General features: G+C 55.4%; 1 protein-coding gene across 1 annotated transcript in view; it reads right to left on the bottom strand.

The window, feature by feature from the left end:
• CDH26 (cadherin 26) overlaps nt 1-22,255 on the bottom strand; it is a 48,170-nt gene extending 25,915 nt beyond the window's left edge. The window contains 7 exon segments of the mRNA XM_030887489.1: nt 873-1,001; nt 1,148-1,260; nt 1,263-1,310; nt 3,743-3,890; nt 9,263-9,402; nt 11,822-11,945; nt 22,205-22,255. Coding sequence (XP_030743349.1) covers nt 873-1,001; nt 1,148-1,260; nt 1,263-1,310; nt 3,743-3,890; nt 9,263-9,402; nt 11,822-11,945; nt 22,205-22,255 — 753 coding nt within the window.
• Between the last annotated feature and the right edge of the window lie 416 nt (nt 22,256-22,671).

Here is a 22,671-nt window from a genome sequence, read left to right on the forward strand (position 1 = left end):
CGGTGGGGCTGGATGCGTTCTTCAAGGAGGGTCTCACAGCAGGTGTGGACCAGCTGAGTGGGGGGTCAGGCCAGGTCTGCTCACCTCCCCTGCAGAGCCCTGAGCTCAGTGAGAAGCTCACATCTAGACGGGAGTTCCCAACCATGGGAGATTCTGCAGCCGCCCCGCCCCCCCCCAAAGAGGACAACTAGCAATGGCCACAGATGTTTGTGTTGGTCGAAATTTGTGGGCTGGGGGGTCTGGGATGCTGTTGACATCTAATGAGTGGGGGCCAGGGGTGCTACTAAGGATCTCCCTCCCCGACCCCAGTGCTCAGGAGGGCCCCCGAACACATACCTCTCCAATGGGAACAGCCAGGAATAGTCAGGGTGCGGAGAGAAGCAGGAGCGTCCAGCCCTCCCAGACCTGGCGTTCCTCGTGTTTTGTGTGCAAAGGATGAAACTACGCGGTGCGTGTAAATATTCCTAGCACCGCTCCCGGCCCAAAGGAACCCAAAAGTACACCCAGTGACTACACTCCTTCATGACCAGTGATTGCATTGCTGCCCCTGGGGGTTCCGAGGCTGTGAGTCTTCATGGGCACAGACAGCCTCCTCATTCCCCCTTGGAGCGGCTGGTGGGTTCAAACTGCTAGCCTGGCCCTGCGCAGCCGGCCATATAACCCACGGCTCCACCAGGACTCTGGAGCCCATCTTCCACAGCGGACATAGATTTGAGCACCAAGGAACTGGGACACTAGGGGCTTCAGGGCAACGAGGTGGTCTGAGAGGAACAGGGTGGCCTCAGGAAAAGCATGGGGTGGGGAGGCGGCACACACAGGAACAGGGGGTGTTTCGGGGAACGGAGTGGGGTGCAGGGGGAGGGGTGCCTTGCCTTCTCCTGGGTGACCTCAGGCCTGTGGTTGTTGCTGTCTTGCACGTGGATGTTCACGGGGGCTGTGGATGGCCGCTGTGGTGTCCCCGGGTCTCGCGCGGTGACCAGGAGTGTGAACACAGGAGCAGTCTGCAGGGGGCGGGAGGACACGCACAGTGCTTGAGAGACAAGAAAGGGGAGCGTCCGCAAATCCAGGCACGCCTGGCTCCCCGCCAAACTAAGACAGAGACAGGTCGAGCCGGGGCTCGTCCTGTCTTTAGGGAAGTCCACATCACCTGGCATCCCAAGCACCCTGCGAACCGTATCTGCCCCGTTGCGCAGTTGACCCGGAACACACTCTCTCCCAGCGAGGGCGACTGGGAATCGCGGATGTAAAGGACTTGTTGAGAGTGTTTGCCTGATCCAGGTCAACGGTGGACAGCTGGAAAAGAGGCACGTCTGGAAGGAATTTAAAGAATGGTTGCTGTTGGCTGACCCAGTGGACTAAGGAGGGCCCTTTGCTAAGTGCCACAGGGCGAGCCCCGAGGTGCCGACATGTCCAAGCGGCAGGCGTCAGAGCAGGTCCTGGAGGCACCGGCTGTTCTCCCCGCTCCACGGGAGACAGGGCTGGCAATCTGCTACAGAAGAGCCACAGCCTTCAAACCTGCAGGGTGGTGTCACTGTGGCATGTGGGCTGCCCGCTGCGGCCGCAGCAACTAGCAACAACACAGACCCAGTAGAGGAAATGCAAGTGGAGGCTTCGGTGTGGAGTCAAGAAGAACTTTCCAGGCACGGTTGCAGATGCCGAGGAAATCGTAAGAGGAAAATGGATGGATCGTACTGTACAATGCATGGCCACTATATAAACACACACATATGTGTATATGCCATATACATGTTAAATGTTATCTGCATATAGCCTAGAAGGAAAAAGAAAGCATATTTCAAATCTATACATGGCAGAGATGGAAGAGGGTCCTTGATAGAGAATAAGTAGGTGAGTGGGTGTGGCCACGCAAGTAGAGTATGGCCATCCAAATAGGGATTGGTCTGTTTTGCCATCCCTCGGGGTATAAGAGAACCATCTGAGAAGCCAGAAGGGAAAGAACCCCAGGGCCAAGGTAAGCAAGAAGCCACAAGTGGATTGCGTGTGACATCCCTGTCTGGAGTGGTGGAGCCCCCAGAGGCCACATAACTGAGACCATGGGGCAAAGCAGAGGGCAACACCAAGGTCTGGAAGCTCCAGGTGGGCTTCCTGGCCCACAAAGCAAGGCCAGAGGCCAAGGGCCCACGTGGCTGAGAGGCTGAGGGCCAGAGAGAGACTCGGCTGCTAGCTAAAGGGAGGCACTGCTGTGGACCAGATGTGGACCTGCGTGTGTTATGATCACGGGCGTGTGGTGAGCTGTTAGCTCCCCTGAGTTAAACACCACAAATACGAGGCTTGCCTACACATTCTGGGTGGCCAGAGGAGGTCAAACGTGGCCCCCGTGGCTTTTACTTGGGAGGTAGGGTCAAGACGAAGGTGACAAGCACACCAGCAGGAACAGGGAAACGGAGGAAAGGGAGGCAGGGACTATGAGGAAGAGAAACAGACAAGGCCAAGGGACCTATGGAAAGACTCGGGGAGCAGGTCTGAGCATTGACCGAACACCAACAGTTCTGGGGACACTCTCGTGTGTCCATGGGCAAAGAGGCCAGGCCCTCCCCATCGTGTGTGCCGGGAACCCACGATCCTCCTTTTAGGAATGCCTGGGGGTCATGGGGATGGGAAGTGAGCTTGACGGAGTCTTCCTTGGAACATATTTTCTGAAACCAACAAAAGTTGGCGGCAAGACCGAGGTCCAGCATAGGAGGCTGGGTAAGTCCCTAACACACCCACGAAAGCAAACATGCAGGGCAGATGCCGTGGAAAACGCCAGCAGGTTGAAAGGGTACACGAGTGGCTTTTAAAGAGAGCATTCATAAACATACACTCATTTAAAACAAACGAACAAAACGCCCATGTTGTGTGGCAGCGTGCCATTGAGACACATGCGTACGTTGTAGCAAAGGTAGCTACGCGAGGAAACACTTAACTGTCTGCTTCCACGCAGATGCATTTGTGATGTTACCTAAAAATCTATGCACAGATGCACACATGCGAGAGGGCTCCTAAACATTCGTGGGACATGGAATCGAGGGCTCGTGGCGTTTTCCCACAAGCTTGCCAAGCCCTCTGTTATATGTACAGCTGTGGGGGTGTATGCACTCAGGCATGAGGGGCAATGGAGAAGACAGGGATTATGGCTCTTGGGGGCCTGCACCTCCGTGGTGGCACCAACAGGCTTTCTTGTGTTTTGGCAGTCCCTTGACATGTCCGAGGCTAAGGACTCATCTCCTTAGAAAAGCGAGGAACAACGCATGCATGCACCTTTGCTACTGGAGGACAGGTGTGCAGGGTCTGGAAGGAAGAGATTTTGTGTGTCACCTTGTTGACAGTTCGGAGAGGAGAGACTTGCAGGAATATTCAGAATGTGTCGCCCAAAAGCCAAGGCCAAACCCGCTGTCATCAAAGCGGCTTTGACTCCTGCTGCCCCTGTGCCTGCCAAGAGGACCCGAGTTCTATGGGGTTTTCGCATCTGTGACCTCCTGCAGGCAATCTGAGACCTGTCTTCTCCCTCTGTGTTTGGCTTTATTGATAGATTGGCCTTGACAGGTCAGGAGAACAAGGGGACAGCGTTCCGTGGAGTTCCACTCAGCCCAGGCAGTTTGCTCTGATCCAGGGCCCTGACCTCTGACCCATGAGCAGTGCAATGTCCCTTGAGGTCCAGGTGGACCAAGTTCCCCATCAAGAGCCCCAGCGAGACAACCATCACAGAGCAGGTGGGAGGAGGCTCAGCCCCGGCACTCACTAGCTTCCTGGCTCTCCTTCACCTCGACGTCCAGTACCTCCTTCGAAAACTTGGGCTCGTGGTCATTGACATCATTGACCTTGATAGTGACCATCAAGGATCTATCCAGGATCTTCCCTGTGGAGCGACTTGCCACGTCAAAGCACACCTGGGGCGTGGGGGAGGGGGGAGTGGCAGAGAATGGTGTTAGTGCTGCGGGTCACTGACATAGTGACACTGGTCACATAGCTGGAGGGGGCCTGTGTGTTTCCTGCCTGTCGCCCTCACTAGTGGGAACGTCCCCTGAGGACTCATCCTTTCACCGTGAACCCCAGATGCCAAGTGCACAGCGTTGGTGCACACTGTGGCTGCTCTTGTTGGGAGACATCCATTCCAACTCGTTGCTGCCCGGGTGACAGAGGACAACTGCCCTACAGGACATTGTTTTGGGCTTTTTTTTGGTGGGGGATGAGGGGCGGCTCTAGTCTCTGTAGAAATAGATCGCCTGGTCTCTGTCCTTCAGAGCCGATAGGTGCGTTCAAACCACTAGAATCGTGGTGAGCAGCTGAAGGCTTAACCAAGGCACCACCAGGGCTTCTTGGGCACAGACCAAACCCCTAGACAGCAATTCCATTCTGGCTCGAAGGAGAGACCCGAGCTGCCCAGGTCAGGCTTCCCAGCTGCCGTCTTTATGGGAGCAGAGCAGCGGGCAGTTGGGAACACTAGCCCATCTGTGGGCAGCTGACCATGTCCATCCCTGCACCCCTGGGACACCTCATCCTAGAGCAGGTGGGCAGTACCCATGTGAAGATGGGAGCATCATTAATAAGAGCGGTGGCCCAGCCTCGGGGGCTTGTCCTTGGGGGGCTCCCAGCACTGAGCCCTGCATGCGACGGAGCCCTGGGCCCTCACAGGGACTCAATGGGCTGCTTGCACCTGGTACCTTCACCCTTCAGCTTGGAGGCTTGGCGTGCCAGGGCTGCTGTCACAGAGCCCCACAGAGGGCATGCTGCCAACAACCACCATTTCTTCCCACTCCACGAGGCTGGACGTCCAAACCAGGGGGTCAGCCGTTTCAGTTCTCTAACACTTCTGAGATGGAAACCATTCCCTGCCGTTCTCCCTGCTCTCGGGGCTGCCACCAATCCTTGATGGCTTGGAGCTGCTTCTTCAGCTGGCACCGCCCCACCCCCACCCCCAAACCCCACCATGTGTGCCTGTGTTCATGGCTGTCTTCCTCTTCTATAAACCATCACTCATATGGATCAGGATGCGCGCGCGCGCACACACACACACACCTGGTGTAACCAATTTAACCCCACCACCATCCAGTCCTGGTGGTGGTATGTGTTTGGCTGCTAAACCTCAAGATCAACAATTCAAGGCTGCCACGTGCTCTGGAGAGAAAGGCAGGGCTTTCTACCCCTGTGAAGAGTTAGCTTGTTGAACACCCACGGGAATAGCTCTACCCTGCCCTACAGGGTCGCTAAGTGTCAGAATCAACTCGACGTGGTGAGCGTGAATGCTCCGAGCCATCGGGTCAGGCCCAGCTCATGGCGGCTGTATGGGACAGAGGAAGGCCGTCCCGAAGGGCGTCCTGGCGGTGGTGTTGACAGGTGCAGGGGCCACATCTCCCTCCCGGGAGTGCCAGTGGAATACTCCCCGCCAACTTTTGGTCGACAGTTGAGGGTTCAGCACTGAGCCCACCAGGGCTCCTCTGATGACCTCATTCATGCATTGACAACATCTTCAAAGAGTCTAGTTCCCCCAGTGATGCCTCACTCACAGGTGCAAGGGTAAGCTAGCACCTCAACACACTTTTGGGTGTGTGGGGCGCGGGGGGAGGGGGGGAGAAAGGGACTGTGGCAAAGACAGATTCAAAAAGCCCCCATCAGGCGGCCCATCAAGTTGGTGCCTGCTCATAGTGACCCCTCCCTGGGGTTTCCGGGACTGAATCTGCACCGGAGAGGGCTGCCTCACCAACCACAGACCTTGTGGGCAGCAGCCCAGCGTCTAGCCCACAGTGCCACCAGACAGGGCAGCCCAGATTCCAGCCCAGGGACCGTGCAGGGAGACCCAGCACAGCCATCTGGTTCTGCACAGTCTCTCTGACCCCAGAGCCCTGAGCAGGAAGCCCCCTGGTGCTTCGGGCAGCAGCCCCGCTCCTGTTCTCCTCAGAGCCCCCCTGGGCTTCTCCCCTGCTATGCTGGGCACTGCTCTGGACCTTCTGTCCCTGGAGACCTACTGCTTGCTCCATGCTTCCACCGTGATGGGCCCACCAGGCATTACAATGGCAGCCGGGCTGGAAGTCCGCTGCGGCCCAGGGGTCCAGGGCTCTGCCTCTCCCTTGGAATACAGAAGGGCACAAGGTGCTCCCACCTTGCACCAGCTCTGCTTCGGGGGACCCTGTCATACATTTTTCAATTTCTGTGCAAAGCAAATTGGCTTCCTCGTCTACTGCGCGCCATGCCGTCCTCCATAATTTATGACTGTGCTGCCCTTATTCTGCTCCTTCCTTAATCACCCTGACTTCTGGCCCTCAAACGGTGCCAACCGTAAAGGCTTCCACTTAAAAACCGCCACAGGTCTGCTTTCTGTTTGTGAGTCTTCCCCGTCCCATTTATTACCCTGAAAGCTACATCAGAGCCTTCTGTTCCATTAGATGCTGGAGAGGCATGAGTGCTGTTTATTCTCGGGCAAGGCGTTCCAGAATTTCCCGGGGAGTCCGGGTGGCAGTGGAGAAAGGACACGCCCTGACTATGTCCTGGCCCCAGAGCTCAGATCCAGCCCTTTGTCAATGCCTCCGGACTTACACCCTTGGATAAACAAACCCCGGCGCATTCGCATGCAGGATCGCAGAGGGCGGTTTGAAATGACAGGCGAAGGGCCTAGGCCCTCACGGAGCCATCCTCGATGCCAAGCCCACAGCATGAAACTGTCGGCATGCATGCTTACAACGACGAAGGGTGACCCCGTGGCGATGACAACAAACAAGTAAATATTTGGAGGGCTGCAAATGGATGTATTTGCATCCATTGGCTCTCGGCTGTATTTGCCTCCTGTGATGCCGGCGTGGTTTGGGCATGAATTGACAGAGGTCTCATTCAAAGTCAGACTGTTAAAAATTATTTTTAAGGTTTTCCACTTTCTTCTCTGAATGGCCTATGGGAACCAACCCTTCCATCGCCTCGCCGTCTTTCAGAAACCCCTGCAGGCATTTGGCATCCAGCTGCGTCATGCAAACCAAAAGTCAGCCCTCGGCGCCCGTCTGTTCCGACTGCTCGTGGCCCTACGGGCGGGGAATGGATCGGCCCGATGGGGGTTCTGAAGCTGCCACTCTTTATGGAATCGGACTGCGGCAGCTTTCTCCCGGGTGGAGTCAAACCACGGACCAAGGCCGAACCCACTAGGCCACCAGGGCTCCTTTCCGCAGCACAGAGTCCCACGTGAACACGGCTGTGCCAGCCCACAACGCGAGCAGGCTTCAAAGAGCTCGTGGAGGACGTACTTTCTCTTTTCATTCCATTTTTCCATAAACTCTTAGACGCCCTCTCGTCCATCACAAAATGTTTTAAAGCCTGGCAATCAAACAAGCCCAAAAGGAGCACTAAATGCCCTGCCCCATCCTGGTGGGACAACGCCCCTCCCTATTGTCTCTGAGGACCTGGTGTTTCAATGTGGCCCTTGGGGTTATAACTAGGAACTACCATGGGGGGTGCCACATTCTGCTCTCTGCCCAGAATGACTGAATCCGAATGTGCATTTTAACACCATCTGGTTGCTAGGCAACCCATTTGCATCTTAAAAACTGGGAAGAGAGTTTTTAAGTCTAGGGGGTCCCCCTTACGGCCACTCCATGTGCCTTCTTTTTAGCAGACACTGCCAATTCTGGGTCAAGATTTTATATGGAGGAAGAAGACCTAGAAAGTTTTGAGCAATACATTTCTCTTTGTCTTTTGGGTAATACATGTTTCTATGTCTTTATGGAGTTTTGCATAATTTCTGTTTAAAATTCAGAGGTAAGAATATTTCTCCCATGCTGGTGGCATGGGTTGGGGGGTAGGGGTTGAGCCGCTAGCCACAGATCAGTGGTTCAAACCCACCAGCTGCTCTGCAGGAAGGAGATGAGGCTTCTTCTGCAAAGGTTTCAGCCTTGGGAACCCTGGAGGGCAGTTCTACTCTGTCCTCATGGGTCTCTGCGTCAGAATCCACTCAAGGGCAGTGGGCTTTGCTTTGTTTCCCATTGTTCTGTGTGATGGTTTTGGAGGAAAGTGTCCGAATTACCGTTTTCAGATGCTGAGCAGCACATTCCTGCAGGAAGGGATTCAGAGGAGCCTTGGTGGCACAGTGGTTAAGCTTTGGGCTGCTATCTGTCCGTGTGTAATTCAGGGACGTTGGTGGCACCCGTCAAACTGAGTAGTTCCCAAGCACCAGCCACTGGGGGTGGGGAGACAGATCTTTCTTTTCCCAGGAAGAGTGACAGCCTCGGAAACTCACGGGGCAGTTCTACCCTGTCCTGTAGGGTCACCGTGAGCCCGTGAGCCGGCACCGACTTCATGGCCGTGAGTTGAGCTCAAGGCGATGTTCAAGTTCAAACCCTCTGTACCTGAGACGCGGAGTGCACACAAGCCAAGGAACTCCTGGGGTGATGGCAGTCCGCAGAGGCAGGGAGAGAGGAAGGGACAGCTTCTCCCCGGGAGCCTCCAGCATCGTGTCTGGGATGCCACTTCCAGAGCTGGGAGGGGATCGATGCCTGGGGGGGGGGTGTCCTTCTTTAGGGTGGCCCAGGAAACTGGGGGGTTTCTTTCAATGTCCTTTTCCTGGTGCAGCTTCTGGACCTGTCTTCTCAGGCAACCCTCACACAGGGCTGGGACAAAGATGAGCTAGCACGTGAGCCCACCCTGGAGCACCTGCCTGCACCTGAGCAAGTCCTGGGGGTGTGTTCGGGGCAGCCCGAGGGGCCTGGGTGTGGCGTGTGGCTCATCTCCATGGCTTTCAAACTGGAATCAGCTCATTGTAGAGGAGTCCTGTAGCTCTAGTCCCAAATGCTTTCCAACATCCCAGTTGGGTTGAGATATGGGTCATTAAAACAAAGACTACCAAAAATAATTATAAAGCAGCCCCCTCTCTTGTCCCGCACCGTATAAAATGACAACGTTAAGCTCAGCATCCAACGCGCACAGCCTTTGAAAACTTGTCACAGTGTCAACGTGCAGAACACATCAACCTCCCAGTACCAGGGACACGGTTGCTTCCAGTAAGGCTTATCAATGACAGTACTTCTACCAAAGGAGACAAACTATTACACTGCCATTGTGGGGGCCTAGAGAGCCGAGTGGAAGCTCCACTTTTGAGTGTCCAAGGTGGTCAACCATTGCAGGAACAAACAGCCTCATCTTTCTCCCTCGGAGCCACAGGTGGGGTCGAACTGCTGGCCTCGTGGTTAGCAGCCCGACACGTAACCACTGTACCACTGGGCCTCCCTCTTCTCACAAGAGCTTTACGATAAATAGAGCCTGGCATATATAAGAGTTGAGGTACCGTGAAAAATGGTGTCTTTTCTCTATCCACGGAGCGGTGAACATATACTTTCCCGGTGTCCCAGTCCATAGAGAACAGGTTGACCTCTGGGTCTTCATCCACCCCAGGCCCGCTGACTAGATACATCAGTTCCGCATCATCACACGGTTTAAACTGCTGGAAGAGAAATCATTTTTAGAAGAGGGTGAGAAGAAATTGTTAGGCAGAGCAAGAATCTAGGTTAACAACCAAATGCATCTTCAGTGAGCGGCCCCCAGTATTCCACCTCGGGGGCTTATCCTGACAAAGACACGGCAGGCCACGTGTGTGCGGCCCAGGGACTCCTGCTGCTGCCCGCTGGGCGTGCAACCATGAAGCCCATAAAAACACAAAAGTCCAAAGTCATGGAAAGGGCCATCCAAGGGTGAAGAGTCCTTGATAAGAGAAGACCTCCCCGCGAGGTGGATTGGCGCGTGACCGCAACACCGGCTTCAAACGGAGAAGGCTGGTGATGTCTGGTCCTGCTGTGCCTGGGCGCTGACACACGGCGCCTCCCAAGCTCTGGCAACGCGGGGCTTCCCTGCGCCTCACTGCAGTTAGAGGAGAGCTGTGTCTGTGTTCTAATGTGTGGCTGTGGTGAGTTTCCACGGCAGCCAGTGCACCGACTCAGCAGAGACTGCCTCTTTAATTCAGGGACGTGGGTGGCCCCCGTCAAACTGGGCAACCTTCCCTCCCTCCTTGGCTGAATTGGACATCCCCCCACCCACCCCCGTGAACATAAGCTCACTGTCCCCGTCAGGGCCCATCGAGCCTTCCAGTTGATCCCACAGAGAGATCTGGAAAGAGGGCATCCGTTAAACAGGAAGGGCAGGTTGCGCAGCAACACGCGGGGAGTGGGGCCTGCGTCGTCCTTAGCCCGGATGCACATTCATGCGTGGGTGAAGAAACGACTGGAAGATGCGTGCCCGTGTTTACTGCGCAGGACCCCTTGAGGCACCGAAGACAAGAGTCCCACAGCTGGCATTTAGGAAGGGCTTAGAAGGCACCCGTTTACAGTACGCCTTGCACGTCCTAACCCATTGGCACCATCAGGTGGCGTCAAGTTGTTGCTGACTGGACTCATAGCAACCCCCATGCAACAGAAGGAAGGAGTCGGGGAAGGAAGGGAGGGAGGGAGGGAGGGAAGGGGCTGTCCCTTCGGAGGGAGTCGCCAAGGAGAACCTTAGGAATCGCAGCAGAACATTGTCCTGGCCTGAGTTACATCACCTTTCAAACATCCCCGTCAAGTGGGTGTTGTCAGGGATCGGCCGTGCAGGTGAGGAAACAGGAAGCATGCCTTTGACACATGAGGACATAACCCATCTGGAACACACACCTGCTGAGCCACCGACCCTTGGGAGCCACCATTCCATCGGGGGTGGGGGGTGGGGGTGGGTGCTCCAGAGCGTGCTGGGCTTTCCATGTCCCTGTTTGGCTCTAGAGTGAGCAGTGGGCGCTACTCTTATAAGCATCAAAACACTATGAATTACCTACATATTTCTCTAAGGCACATAGGAAGTCAGAACTGGTCAGAAATTGTCCACTCAATTTAAAACCCAAAGGCCCACAGGACCAGGCAGTTGATGAGTATGGAGGATATAGGCCAAGAGTAATTTGGCATGCTCCTGTGTCTCCCCCAACACCCCCAGTAATCTCTGACCCTCTGCTATCAGCACTGGCTGGCCAGGCAGTAGGGAAGGGTGGGGACTCTGGCACCCTAGGAAACATAAGCCTCATTTATGATAGCTACATAATTTGATGCCAACTTGATCACTAAGTGTAGGGGTGGAGTCTAGCCTGTCAAGCAGGTCACACCCTGAGGATGCCTCCATGTGAGTGTGGCCTTCTCATGGGAATTCTGGGAACTTCCTCTCTTTCTCCCTGGAGGTGGGCCTCTCTCTCTCTCTCTCTCTCTCTCTCTCTCTCTCTGCTTTTGTCTTCCTGTTGACAAGCCACATGAAGCCACACTGAGACCTGAAAGAGCCCTGGAGATGCTTCCAGCCCACTAGATCCACAAGACTTTGCACCCACTGGCCTGTGATCTCCCTGCATTTTGTATCATTGCATGTGGCGCAACGATCAGCGTCAGACTTCTGAACGAGTATCAGACGCGTGGACTTGATCTGGACTGGGCTGAGATGTTTTCTTGATATGCAACTACTCCTGGATAGAACCTCTCTCCTACACAGATCTGAGTGCCTCTGGATGTTTCTCTAGTCGGGCAGGTCCAACACTCCACCTGAGTCGTGCCACGTGGGAAGGCAGAGCCCATGCACACATTGCAGGGTCTCCAGATATAAGGACCAGAGAGTTTTAAAGTCTCCCTACTGGGAAATAATAAAACGTTGCCTTTAGAAGGCACAAGCTGGGTTAAGAGAGCTTGGTGGGCAGACTGGGATCGGCCTGCCTGCTGCCAGCTGTGGGTCATGTTCACACACACACACACACACACTCGCCCAGGGAAGGGACTGGTTGAAGTCAGGTGCCCCAGAGCCCATCCCTCACCAGCACATGTCCTCCCAGGGCTGTGGTCAGTCACAGAGGCGACCGAGTGTCTTACCTCACCCACTCCCTTGGGGAAGGGACCTGGGTCTTCCTCCTCCAGCTCCGAGGGGATGAGGACTGAGCCTCTCTTGATTCGATGGGGGGGCCAACGGCTCTCCCCCTGGAAGTGAGAATAACAGCGGTCAGAAGAAGGTGGCAGGGACATCACGCCTACCAACCCCACTGCCATCTAGCTGGTTCGGACTCAGCGACCCTGGTTGGGCAGTCAAACTGGCCCTGTGGGGTTCCGAGACAAAATCTCTTCAGGGACAGACAGCCTCAACTTTCTCAGGCAGAGGACCTGGTGAGTTTGAACCATGGGCCGTGCAGTTAGGAGCCCAGAGTTCAATCCCTGTCCGCCAGGGCCCTTGGAGTTCATTGTAGCAGGCTCACGTTACATGCGGGCACCTTTTCAACAGCTGCCAGCACGTGGAAATCACAGTCCTATTCTCTAAAGAGCTTTGGAGTCACCCCTAAATGGGAGACACCTGCCATCTGATGACACGCATGTCCCCAGCGGTGCTGGTGGCACAGTGGTTCAAAGCCCAGGTACTAACAGAAAAGTCAGTGGTCCCAACCTACTGGCTGACACCCCCCCCACCCCCACCCCCACCCCGGGAGAGAAGACCCCAGTGACCTGGTCCACAGAGACTGCCACCTGGCAAACACATCCCACTCTGTCCTGTAGGTGGCTGTGGGTCAGCGCTGACTGGACAGACCCTGCCCACAGCATCCGGCTCCAGCACGCTGCTTGGGCGGCATACCTGGGAGCTCCTAGGCATGGCATCCTGCATGTCTGGCTTTCTTCCTCAGCACTCAGTGAGACCCGCCAGTCTCGCTGCTTCTCACCGGGCTCTGTTCACGTGGACCGCCACGTGACTAACTCGTCTCAGACACTCGTCCTTCATGATGGCGGCGGGGCGCCCGGGTGGTGCACGTGGCGTGTGCCAGGTGACTGACTGACAGATGGACAGTTTGGATCTGCCAGCCCCTGGGAGATGAGGCTGGCTGCTTCCATCAAGATGAGAGCGTTGGAAACCCCACGGGGCAGTTCTGCTCTGCCCTAGAGGGTCACCATGAGTCGGAGCCGACTTAGAGTAACGCACCCTCTACAAATCTCAAGAGTCTAGACACCACATCTCAGCGCAGTTGCATGTTCTACCAGCCCAAAATAGACGAGGCACTGCAGGATTTGAACTTGCAACCTAACCTTGAAGTGAGGCGCGACCTCGCTTGGCTGATGAGGAGACAGGATTCCAGACTCCACCTGCATTTGATCCGCAAGCTCGTCTTCTCCTCGCTGGAAGCTGTTGGAGACACTGACCTTTAAAGCAAGAATGGCATTAATTAGCAGAGAATATACTTTATGAGCACCAGAGCAGAACTGCCTGGAGTCACACGAATCTTTCAGGATTCCAAAGAAAGTGGAGAAAAACAAGAACTCTGCTCCAAAGCAAATCCCGATATAAATCCCAGAAAAAATACAGTGTCGAACACGTTTTGTTCTGATAAATATAGTTGCTTGCTCTCAACATCTCGGTTTGTGACTCCCACTTCTCCTCTGTCATGAAAGGAGAATTCACCAAAAGAATCCTGGGACACGATTGAATACCCATGGTCGTGGATGTTAGCGGCCACGGGGTCGGTTCCAACTCACGGTCACCGCCAAACCCACCTGTATCCTTCTCACCCCACAGGACAGAATAGAACTGCTCTGAGGGGCTCTGGGGCCACAAGTCCTTACAGAAGCAGATCTGTGGCTTCGAACCACTCACCTTCCACTTAGTGGTCAACACCTAACCCTCGGTGCCACCAAGGCTCCTCTGGTGGCCTGTGTGTGCATGACAGAGAGAAGTGCTCCCTGGTCCCATGCCATGACCACGGTCCTTTGTATATTTGAGCCCACTCGGTCTGACGCGATGGAAACTTCCCTCGTTCTCACTGCCCCTCTGCTTTAGCAAAGGCAATGCCCTTCTCCAGGGGCTGGCCTTTCCTGAGAACGCGTCCGAACCAGACAAGGCGACAGGTGAGGGCGCGAGCTGTGTGGTTTGCTCGAGCTAAAGATAATGATGGCGCCTTCCTGTCATTGCCTGTGTGTCTGCTGGCCCCAAGGAGAACACTTTTGAACGCTGCGTGGCAGGGCGTCAGGCATCGGCCTGTGCTGGTAATGACTGGGTCCTGAGTAACCCAGGCTGTCAGGCTCAGGGCCCAACAGACATCATTGTAAAACAGAGAAAACTGCCGCTCTTGGGAAAGAATGAAGACCACCAGTCCGCTTCCACCCCGCTGTAAATCCAGGAAGCCTGAGCGTATTCTTGGCTAATAGCTTTGGCCGCCTAAACCGGGCCCTCTCTCTGGGCCCCCGTTTCTCCCTTCTATCAGTCCCTGAGAGGATGAGATGGGGCCCTTTACCTTCCCAAGCTCTGTCAGCTCCGTCTCCGGTTACAGCACGTGACCAGTTGCCGACAGCCATGGAAGAGTGTTGAAAAGGAGGTTTGAAATGGTGAATGCTTACACCTTGTTCCCCCACCAAGAAGCTTGAAATTTCACATCGTTGTGCACCGGGCGCGACAACCTCTCCTCTGTGTTCGCCTTAGGGACGAACTGGAGAGCGCGCCGGGGGGGTGGGCAGTCTGGAAATTGTCATATTGGCAGCAGTGACTTTCTAAGTGCTCTTACTGTATTTCCAGCCCTGCCAATTTTAGGCAATTTGTCCAGAGGAGATATCATTCAAGAGATTTACATAATGCTTCTCCCCTAAGGGCGGTGGGCACGTCCTCCACAGAGACTGGCTCCTGCAGCCGCAGGACCCGGGCAATTTCTTTATGAGTGAGTCACAGGAGGCAGCCACCCTGCTCCAGGCTCTCTCCACACAGCCTCTGACAGACGGACAGCGCTCCACCTGCGGCCGTTCATCTACGTTGAGGGTCCGGCTTGGCCTAGTAGCTGTGGGGCTTGGTGCTTGCTGCGGGGAGCGGGGATTGTCATTGCCAAGGAAGACGTTGTGTCTTAAGAACTGATGCAGCGACGTGGAAACTGGGAAGCCATTCGTTGACAAAACCCTCCAGTAGATGCCCAGGGCTGCTTTCATCCCAGGGGAGTCTCGGGTTGGGGCGTCACCGTCGATTCTCTGTGGGTGGACCCTCCCAGGCTCCCCGGCAGCCCTCGCTCTGGACTCCAGACTGGGGCTCTCTCTGGTGGGCATGTTCTCCATGTGGCCGCTGAGACCCCCGAAAAGGACACTATCCACTGAGGAAGTGGTCTTTTCGGGTTTCCAGCCTTGAACTCATTTCTGAGCGCGCCATCGCGGTGCGGCCACAGAAGCCGAGAGAGTGTGGCGCCGCGTGCTGCAGCACGCTGCCCTCTGGAGAAAGGCCCTCTGAGCTCCCTGTGCCACCCCTACCCTCTTGGCATCTTGCGCCCATTCGCATCATGGAAAAAACCAACGGCCCTTTGCTGGCTAAGAGATACACACTTGCACATGTCTAGCGCTCATCCTCCGACCTTGTATGTGCATCAAAGTCCTTGAGGCACTGAGGGCTTAGGAAGTTCCTCTTTGGGGCCTGTTTGCTACTTTTCTTCCCGGAGTCTCTACACAACGTTCCCACCTGCACAGCTCACAACCAACACGTCAAGGACTCAGATCCAATGTTACAGCTCACAGGCAACAAGTCCAAGACAGACCTGTGGCTGGGAAACCTGCCCTTACTTCAGGGCTTCCCACCCCCCGCCCAAGGCATCAGCTACTCTTTCCAGGGGTCATCTCGGCCACTACTTCTTCCCTCGCCTCCACCGCCACTCAAGCTCCCAGGCCTGTCCACTTCCCCTCTAAAGACTCAACCCTGCTGTTCGCCCTTCTCCGTTTCCCACACCCCCAATTCAAGTCCCACCACCTGTCCGCCAGTGTGTCACCTGTGGTGGCCAGCATGTTGCTGTGATGAAGCTATGCCACCAGGATTGCAAGTGCCAGTAGAACCGACCACGGGGGACTTCCAGTCCAAGGCGAGCCAGGAAGAAAGGCTTATCAATCAACTTCCAAAAAGCATCCCGTGGAAACCCCGTGAATCGCTGTGTGATGTCTGACACAGTGCTGGCAGGTGTGCCTGCGAGGGTGGAAGACACTCGAAACACACACTGACCACCAGAAAAACTGGAGGGTGCCCAGCGCCCACTGTGGACTGCTCCAATCATGACAACAGCAGAAGGCCCTGGGCAGAGAGGGAGAAAAAGGTGTGGAACAAAATTCAGAACCATCCAGGAGAAACCACATTTCCTGCTCAAGTAGAGATGGGCGGAAACCTCAAGTTTTAGGCAACCCTCAGGCACCCTTCAAGCTGGGAACCGAACCAACTCCCAGGGATCAGCCTTCGGACAATCAACAGATGGGTCCCTAATGCGAACCCTAACGGCCCCCAGAAGAATGGACTCCTCTGGACGCTCACTCACTGTCATCAAGTCGATTCCAGCCTCGCACGGCCCTACAGGACAGGGTAGAACTGCGGGTTTCTGAGACTCTACCTGTTTATGGGAGTAGAAAGCTACGTCTTTCTCCCAGAGCGGCTGGTGGTTTCAAACTGCTGACCTTTCCCATCACAGCCCAGCATGTAGCCACTACACCACCAGGGTTCCTTAAAAGCCCAAAAGGGCAGCGGTTGTCCCCCAAGGTAGGAAGGGTGGGAGCGGAAGATGAACGGAAGCAGGGAGCCCAGGGAGGACGTGGAAGAGTGTTGTTACCGTGCGGGAATTGCAACCGATACCTTGGAACAATACCTGGGTCAGCTGTGGAGTGGGAACAAATGCGGTGCACCGGCTCACCCAACCAAGTCTTCACGCAAACCACTGTGCTTTTGTTAAGTGCAGATCTCAACATCGGAACTCAACCCAAACTCACTCCCAGAGGAGCCAAGTCCAGCCTGCTGGGTCCCCTGCTCACCTGGCCCACTCCGTCTCCAACCACACTGCCCTTGGCCCCTGCACTGTCCCCAGTCCTGCTTTACCTGAATGAAGAGCTGTGTAGATGAAACGGAGTGAATGGCATTAGCATTGAATGAGATCATTAAAAAAAAGGCCTTCGGAGGTTCCCAGATTCAAACAAGAACAACAAAAAGCTAGGCTTTCCTCCTGGTCCAAACTCAAACTTCGTTAAGTCCCCCTCTCTCTGTGGTCTTCCACGCCTGCCCCAGCCAGGGCTGAGCTCAGGGCTCTCGGTACAGACATGACCAGAGTGGGGAGGGCCTCATCGGTCATTACTGATCATTGAACTAAAAATAGAGATGCAAACTAGGCCTCGGACTTAGTCTTTTAGCTTCGTGTCAGGATCATAAATGAGAATGTGGGGAATTCAGAAGAAAAGGCAGGCCGTCATAATAGCCATCCAGCAGGACAGGGTCAGATGTCACCTATGGACAACCGGTGGGTGGGGCATTGGCCTCCTTAGGATCACGGTCACCCAGGGCTAACTCATGATGTCACCCCCACGGCTCCTGGATCTCCTCTCATACCAGAACATGCAGGAGCCTTAGTAATAACGATCAGTCCTGTGGTGAATCTAGCTGGGATGGTAGCACAGATAGCTACACAGGTAAATGGATAACAACCCCTGTTAGAGAACGGCAGCTGTGGGGAGTAGCATAAAACATTAAAAAATAAAACGCAACTCACTGCCACGGAGTCCGTTCATAGCGACCCTACAGGACAGGGTGAAGCTACACCTGTGGGATTCCGAGACTGTAACTCTTTCTGGGAGTGGACGGCCTCGTCCTTCTCCCTCAGACCAGGATGGTGGTTCCAAACTGCTGACCTTGCGGTGAGCAGCCCAGGGTCCCTAGGCAGCGGTATAGATGGTTATGTTCAAGAACGCTAAGAGGAAAAAAAGAGGAGAATGGAGAAAAAGATGCAGAGCTGCGAAATACTTCAATATCATCTGTCTTAGATGCTATGAAGGCTACCGGCAATATTGGTTTGCAAAAATCCTTCTCCGTTGAATTACCACATGGCTGGTCAATGGTGGAAACTTTACAAAAATACCCCCATGCTTTTCCTTTAATTACTACTTCATTCTCAAAAAAGTTATTGATAGCCGTTCACAAATACTGATTGCCACGTTGCAGCTAAAACCACAGCCATGATATCTGGCGACGTCGCTGACTGTGCCAACACCAGCAGCAGCCAAGAAAACGGCAGCTTGGGGTTATCACACAAGCAGACAAAACCACGTAATTCAAAGTGTCCTTGTCATTGGGCAATACTGGCCGCTCCGACGGAGCACATACATGATCCATCCACTGCTATCAAGTTGATTCCGACTCACAGCGACCCATGGCATGGCTGCATCGTGCTCCCACGGAGCTCCTGGTGAGCCTGGACCTGGTGATTAGCAGGCCCCCACTTACTTAGCAGCACCCCTCGGGCTCCCTCTGAAGCACATGAGAAGGTTTAAAAGGTGAATCAGCAGATTCCCCGTCTGAAGGGCCTAAGAGTGATGAAAATAGACAGACGCATGGACACGACGAGTCCAGTGGACTCAAGGACACACAGACAGAGACCACAACCCAGAGACCAGAGGAACTAGAGGGTGCCTGACTGCCACTGCCAGCTCCCTGAAAGGGACCACGTTAGAGGTCCTAGATTCAAAACCACCAGCATCTCTGAGGGAGACAGACTGAGCTTTCCGCTCCCACTGAGGGTGACAGTCTCAGGAAACCACAGGGGCAGTTCCACCCTGTCCTGTGGTCACTGTGTGTCCGTAGGGACGCGGCGGCAGCAGGTTTGGGTTTGGGTTTTCTAGAGAGAATGAGAGAAAGCTGTAGAACAGAACTTGGCATTACGAACGAGGCCAGGCTTCTTGGTGGGACAGAGACTGGTGGGATTCCCAAGACCATGGCCTGGCACCCTTCAGCTCCGTGTTAGGCGAATTCACCACTGAAGACCCAAAGCCTGGACCCAGGACAAAGCCCAGGGGTGGGGACAGACTAAGGGATGGAAACAGGAAGTCCACAGAGGAGGTGGGCTCAGCGATGGTACGCGGAGGGGACAGCAGGGGAGGAGCGAAGTAGCTTAGGTAGAAATTGTTGACTGTAAAACCCAGGATCTGCCCCGTCCGCTTCCACCTAACAGGCAATAAAAGGGTACTTTTAAAAGTAAGTCAGCACAGAGCCTGAACCGTGTGAGCGTGGCGTTACCTGTAATCTGGGTGAGCACTGTTTTGGGTTGTTGTTGGTGCGAATATAGGACTGCTTCTATGGAAATAATTTCTGCTGGAACACTGCACAAAGCGTGTGTAGACAGTCATTTTGGTATCCACCCCCTCTGGTCATGTCACCCGCTTTCTCCTGGTGGCATCCCTGCGGAGCAGTGGGCGCTGGTCTTGGGTGGCAGGGATGGTGACCGACTGGTATTAACTACCGTATGTACTCAAGTAGAAGCCGAGTTTTTCAGCACATTTTTAATGCAGCTTTGTGGTAAAATTAGGTGCCGCGGCTGATGTTCGGGTCAGCCTACACTCGAGTACATAAGGTCCTTCGGGTGGGGTGGGGGGTGGGTAAGGGATGGAAGGGGGCAGGTTCCCAAAACTACCATGGAGTAAATTCTGACTCACAGCACCTAGTAGGAGGAGGAGAGCCACCGAGCATATTTCTAAGGCTGAGGGACCGTGGTGGTGTCATGGGTTGCACGTGGGGCTGATAACCACAAGGCCAGCAGTTTGAAACCACGAGCTTCTCCACGGGGTTAAGATGAGACTCGCTACTTCAATAAAGAGTTACGGTCTCAGACACCCACCAGGGCAGCTCTGCCCTGTCCTGTACGGTCGCTATGAGTCACCAGTGACTGGATGGCAATGAGTGTGGGCTTTAGCTTGAATCTGCCCGAAAGTAGAAAGCCTCATCCGTCCAGAGAGCAGCTGGTGGTTTTGAACTGCTGGCCTGGCTGTTAGCAGCCCAACACATGACCCACACCACCACCAGGGCTCCTTAAGGGTGCTGGTCACTAATGCAGCCAATGGCTGAGCACCTTCCAGTGGCAGAGCTCTCTGCTCACTTGAGGTCTGTCATTTGATTCCTAAAAATGGCCAGTTCCAAGGGCATTGTGTTCTCTTGGTCTGTATTGACCCCCTGAGAGGGAGATGGCAGAGTACCACTCACAATGTGGCCTGCTCTGGGCCCAGTATGTCCAATTTGTACCATCCACAACACGGCCCACGCTGACCCCAAACCCACTGCCATCGCGTTGACCTCGACCCATACCCACCCTGTGGACAGAGTGGGACTGCCCTGCAGGACTTCCAGGCTGCCATCTTGATGGATACCAACTGCCATGCCTCTCTCCTGCGGAGCACCCCGTGGGTTCAAACCACTGACCTTTCCGTGTGTAGCCTAGAGCCATAACCACTGTGCCACCAGGACTCTTCCACGCCAACCCAAAGCACCCTGGAAGGAACGTGTTCAGTTTCACGGTCTAGTGAGGCGGAAGGAGGACAGCAGCCCTGCTTCTCAATGGGACCAGCTGGGACCAGGGGAGGAGAAGAAGAATGGGGACAGGACTTGACCTGCAGCCCACCTGTCCAGGCGACCGTGGGCTGATGCCACAGGAGCCTGCTCAGCTGTGGCCACACTAAATGCACTGTCTGACTGAAAGCAGCTCTTGATGGGGAGAAATGAGACCAGGAGAGATCTCCGAACAAACACCCAGCCCTTGGTGCCAGATGAGGCCTTGCCGTTACAACCAGAGTCCCGCTGTGTGCAGGCTCTAGGCATCACTCTGCTGCTAACTAAAAAGGTTGGCAGTTCGATCCCACCCAGAGGTGCCTGGGATGAAGGGTGTGCTTCTAGAAACCAGCCATGGAAGACCCCCGGGGAGCCCAGTTCCACAGTGACACAGTTGAGGCCGTGGTGAGCTGGGGCCGCTCAACAGCAAATGACGTCCGTGGTCTGTTTGCTCCTGTGCCCGCAGTGCCTACAGAAGTGCCCGGCCCAGTGCAGGTGTCCAGGGAGTACCTGCTGGGCAAGCAGAGCACTGATGAAGGTCTGTGGCCTTCTCCGTGCTCGGAGAAACAGAAGCCTGCAGAAACGGCCACGATGGCTGAGCCAGCCGTACTGTGCCGGGGACTCAGGTGTGTTGTGTGGTGGCCCTAAAGCACCGGCAAGTGTGGGAGCCATCGGCCTCCTTTTTGGGTCAGGGAAAAGAGCTTTAAAGTGCGTGAATGAACTCCACCAGACCAGTGAGACCCGGACCCAAGGGGGTGGACTGAGCCCACAGTATTTTCCAGAGCTCCTCGAGGCGCAGTCAGTGGAGGCCTAGGGTGCCGAGGGAGCTTTGGGGGTCTCCAGACTAGGAAGCGAGACCTGGCCATCCACTTCTGAGAAGCAGCCGCTGAAAACCTTATGGTCTCATCAGTCTATTCGCAGAGCTGCCTTGGGCAGGGCCATGCCGCAGGGCCGGGCACTGTTTCTTCCCGTTGTCCACAGGGACTGTGAGTAGGGACCACGTGGCCAACAGCTAAAGCAACAAGGTGACTGCCATTCAATCCAAGGGGAGGCCCTGGGGGGGTCACTAGGTGACCACGTCCAGATCACTAGCGGGGCGTGGATGGGCCTGGGTTAGGAAACAGTCACCCAACCCCAGCCCACAGTTGCTGACCAGCGAGCAGCCTTCCGGGCTGGCGTTCAGAGGAAGATGCCCCCTGCACTGCCCGCTCCATTGAGAGGGGTGTCGGGTCTGTGCACCTGGACTGCATGCGGTGGATTGGCGTTTTCTAAGCCACACAAACAGACAGCGTGAACCCTGCAGCATGGACGCTGCATACAAAGCGAACGAGCCCAGACTTCCTTAGTGGACCCGGCCTTTAGCTCCCCATTCGAGGAGTGGTGTCGGGGCAGGCAGGGGAGGAGAGGCCAGCCCTGGCCCCACCACCCGTTCACTCACATGATCTTTACAGAGATGGTTGAGAGGGCCTCTGTCCAACAGCAAGTGTGCGCACAGGACTGTGCAGAGTTGCGGCTTGCACGTGGAGGAGCCCTGGTGGCGCAGCAGGTAAGCACTTGACTGCCAACCAAAAGGCCTGTGGTGTGGACCCGCCAGCCACTCTGTGGGAAAAAGCTGTGGCGGACCACCTCTGCGGGGCAGCCTGTCGGGCAGCTCCACTCTGTCCCCCATGAGCCAGGGTAGACTTGAGGGCAGGCGGGGTGAATGGGAATCTACAGGAAAGGGTGTGCTGTACAAGGTGGGGTTGGGTCATCCCCCAACACCTGTGGCCCCTAAGTGCCCCTTGGCGTGCATTCTGGGGTCCCCTGTCCCCGTGTGCCCAGCAGCACACCCTCCTCCCAGTGAGATGCAGCAGGTCCCACTTGGGGCCTCTCCCTGGACTGTGGGAGGACCGCTCACCTGCAGTAGCAGCAGCAGCAGCAGCAGCCTGGGGTGCTCCTGGAAGCCCATGCCCAAGCCAGGATGCCTAGGCACAGTCGGCACAGTGGGTGATGCTGGGTCCCACCTGAGCCTTACCTGGAGCCGGGCTCTGCTCCACAGATGCTGGCTGTACCTGGCAATGACTTTTATCCCCTTTCTGGGCCCTGCCTGGGTTTATAACTGGATTCCAATCTGTTCTCAGGAAGGGTGTGGGAGAAATAAAATAGGAAACCGGCGGGGCCCTGACCTCAGCCAGGTGTCACCTGCTCCCAGGAAAGTGAAAGCGGTGGGGCCACTTTTGTACTGTTGCTTTGGTTCCCACTTTCCAGAGTCGGGCCAAGAATCTCTATCCAGAGCAGGAGTTACTCCTCCCTACGGCCTTGCCCACCTTGCTTGCTGAACGTGGGGACGCCCTGAAGCACTTGCTAATGACGATCCGGGATAGC

This window comes from Echinops telfairi, unplaced genomic scaffold (genome assembly GCF_000313985.2).
Source record: "Echinops telfairi isolate 266 unplaced genomic scaffold, ASM31398v2 ScPeMD7_7414;HRSCAF=8452, whole genome shotgun sequence".
Lineage (NCBI taxonomy): Eukaryota > Metazoa > Chordata > Mammalia > Afrosoricida > Tenrecidae > Echinops > Echinops telfairi.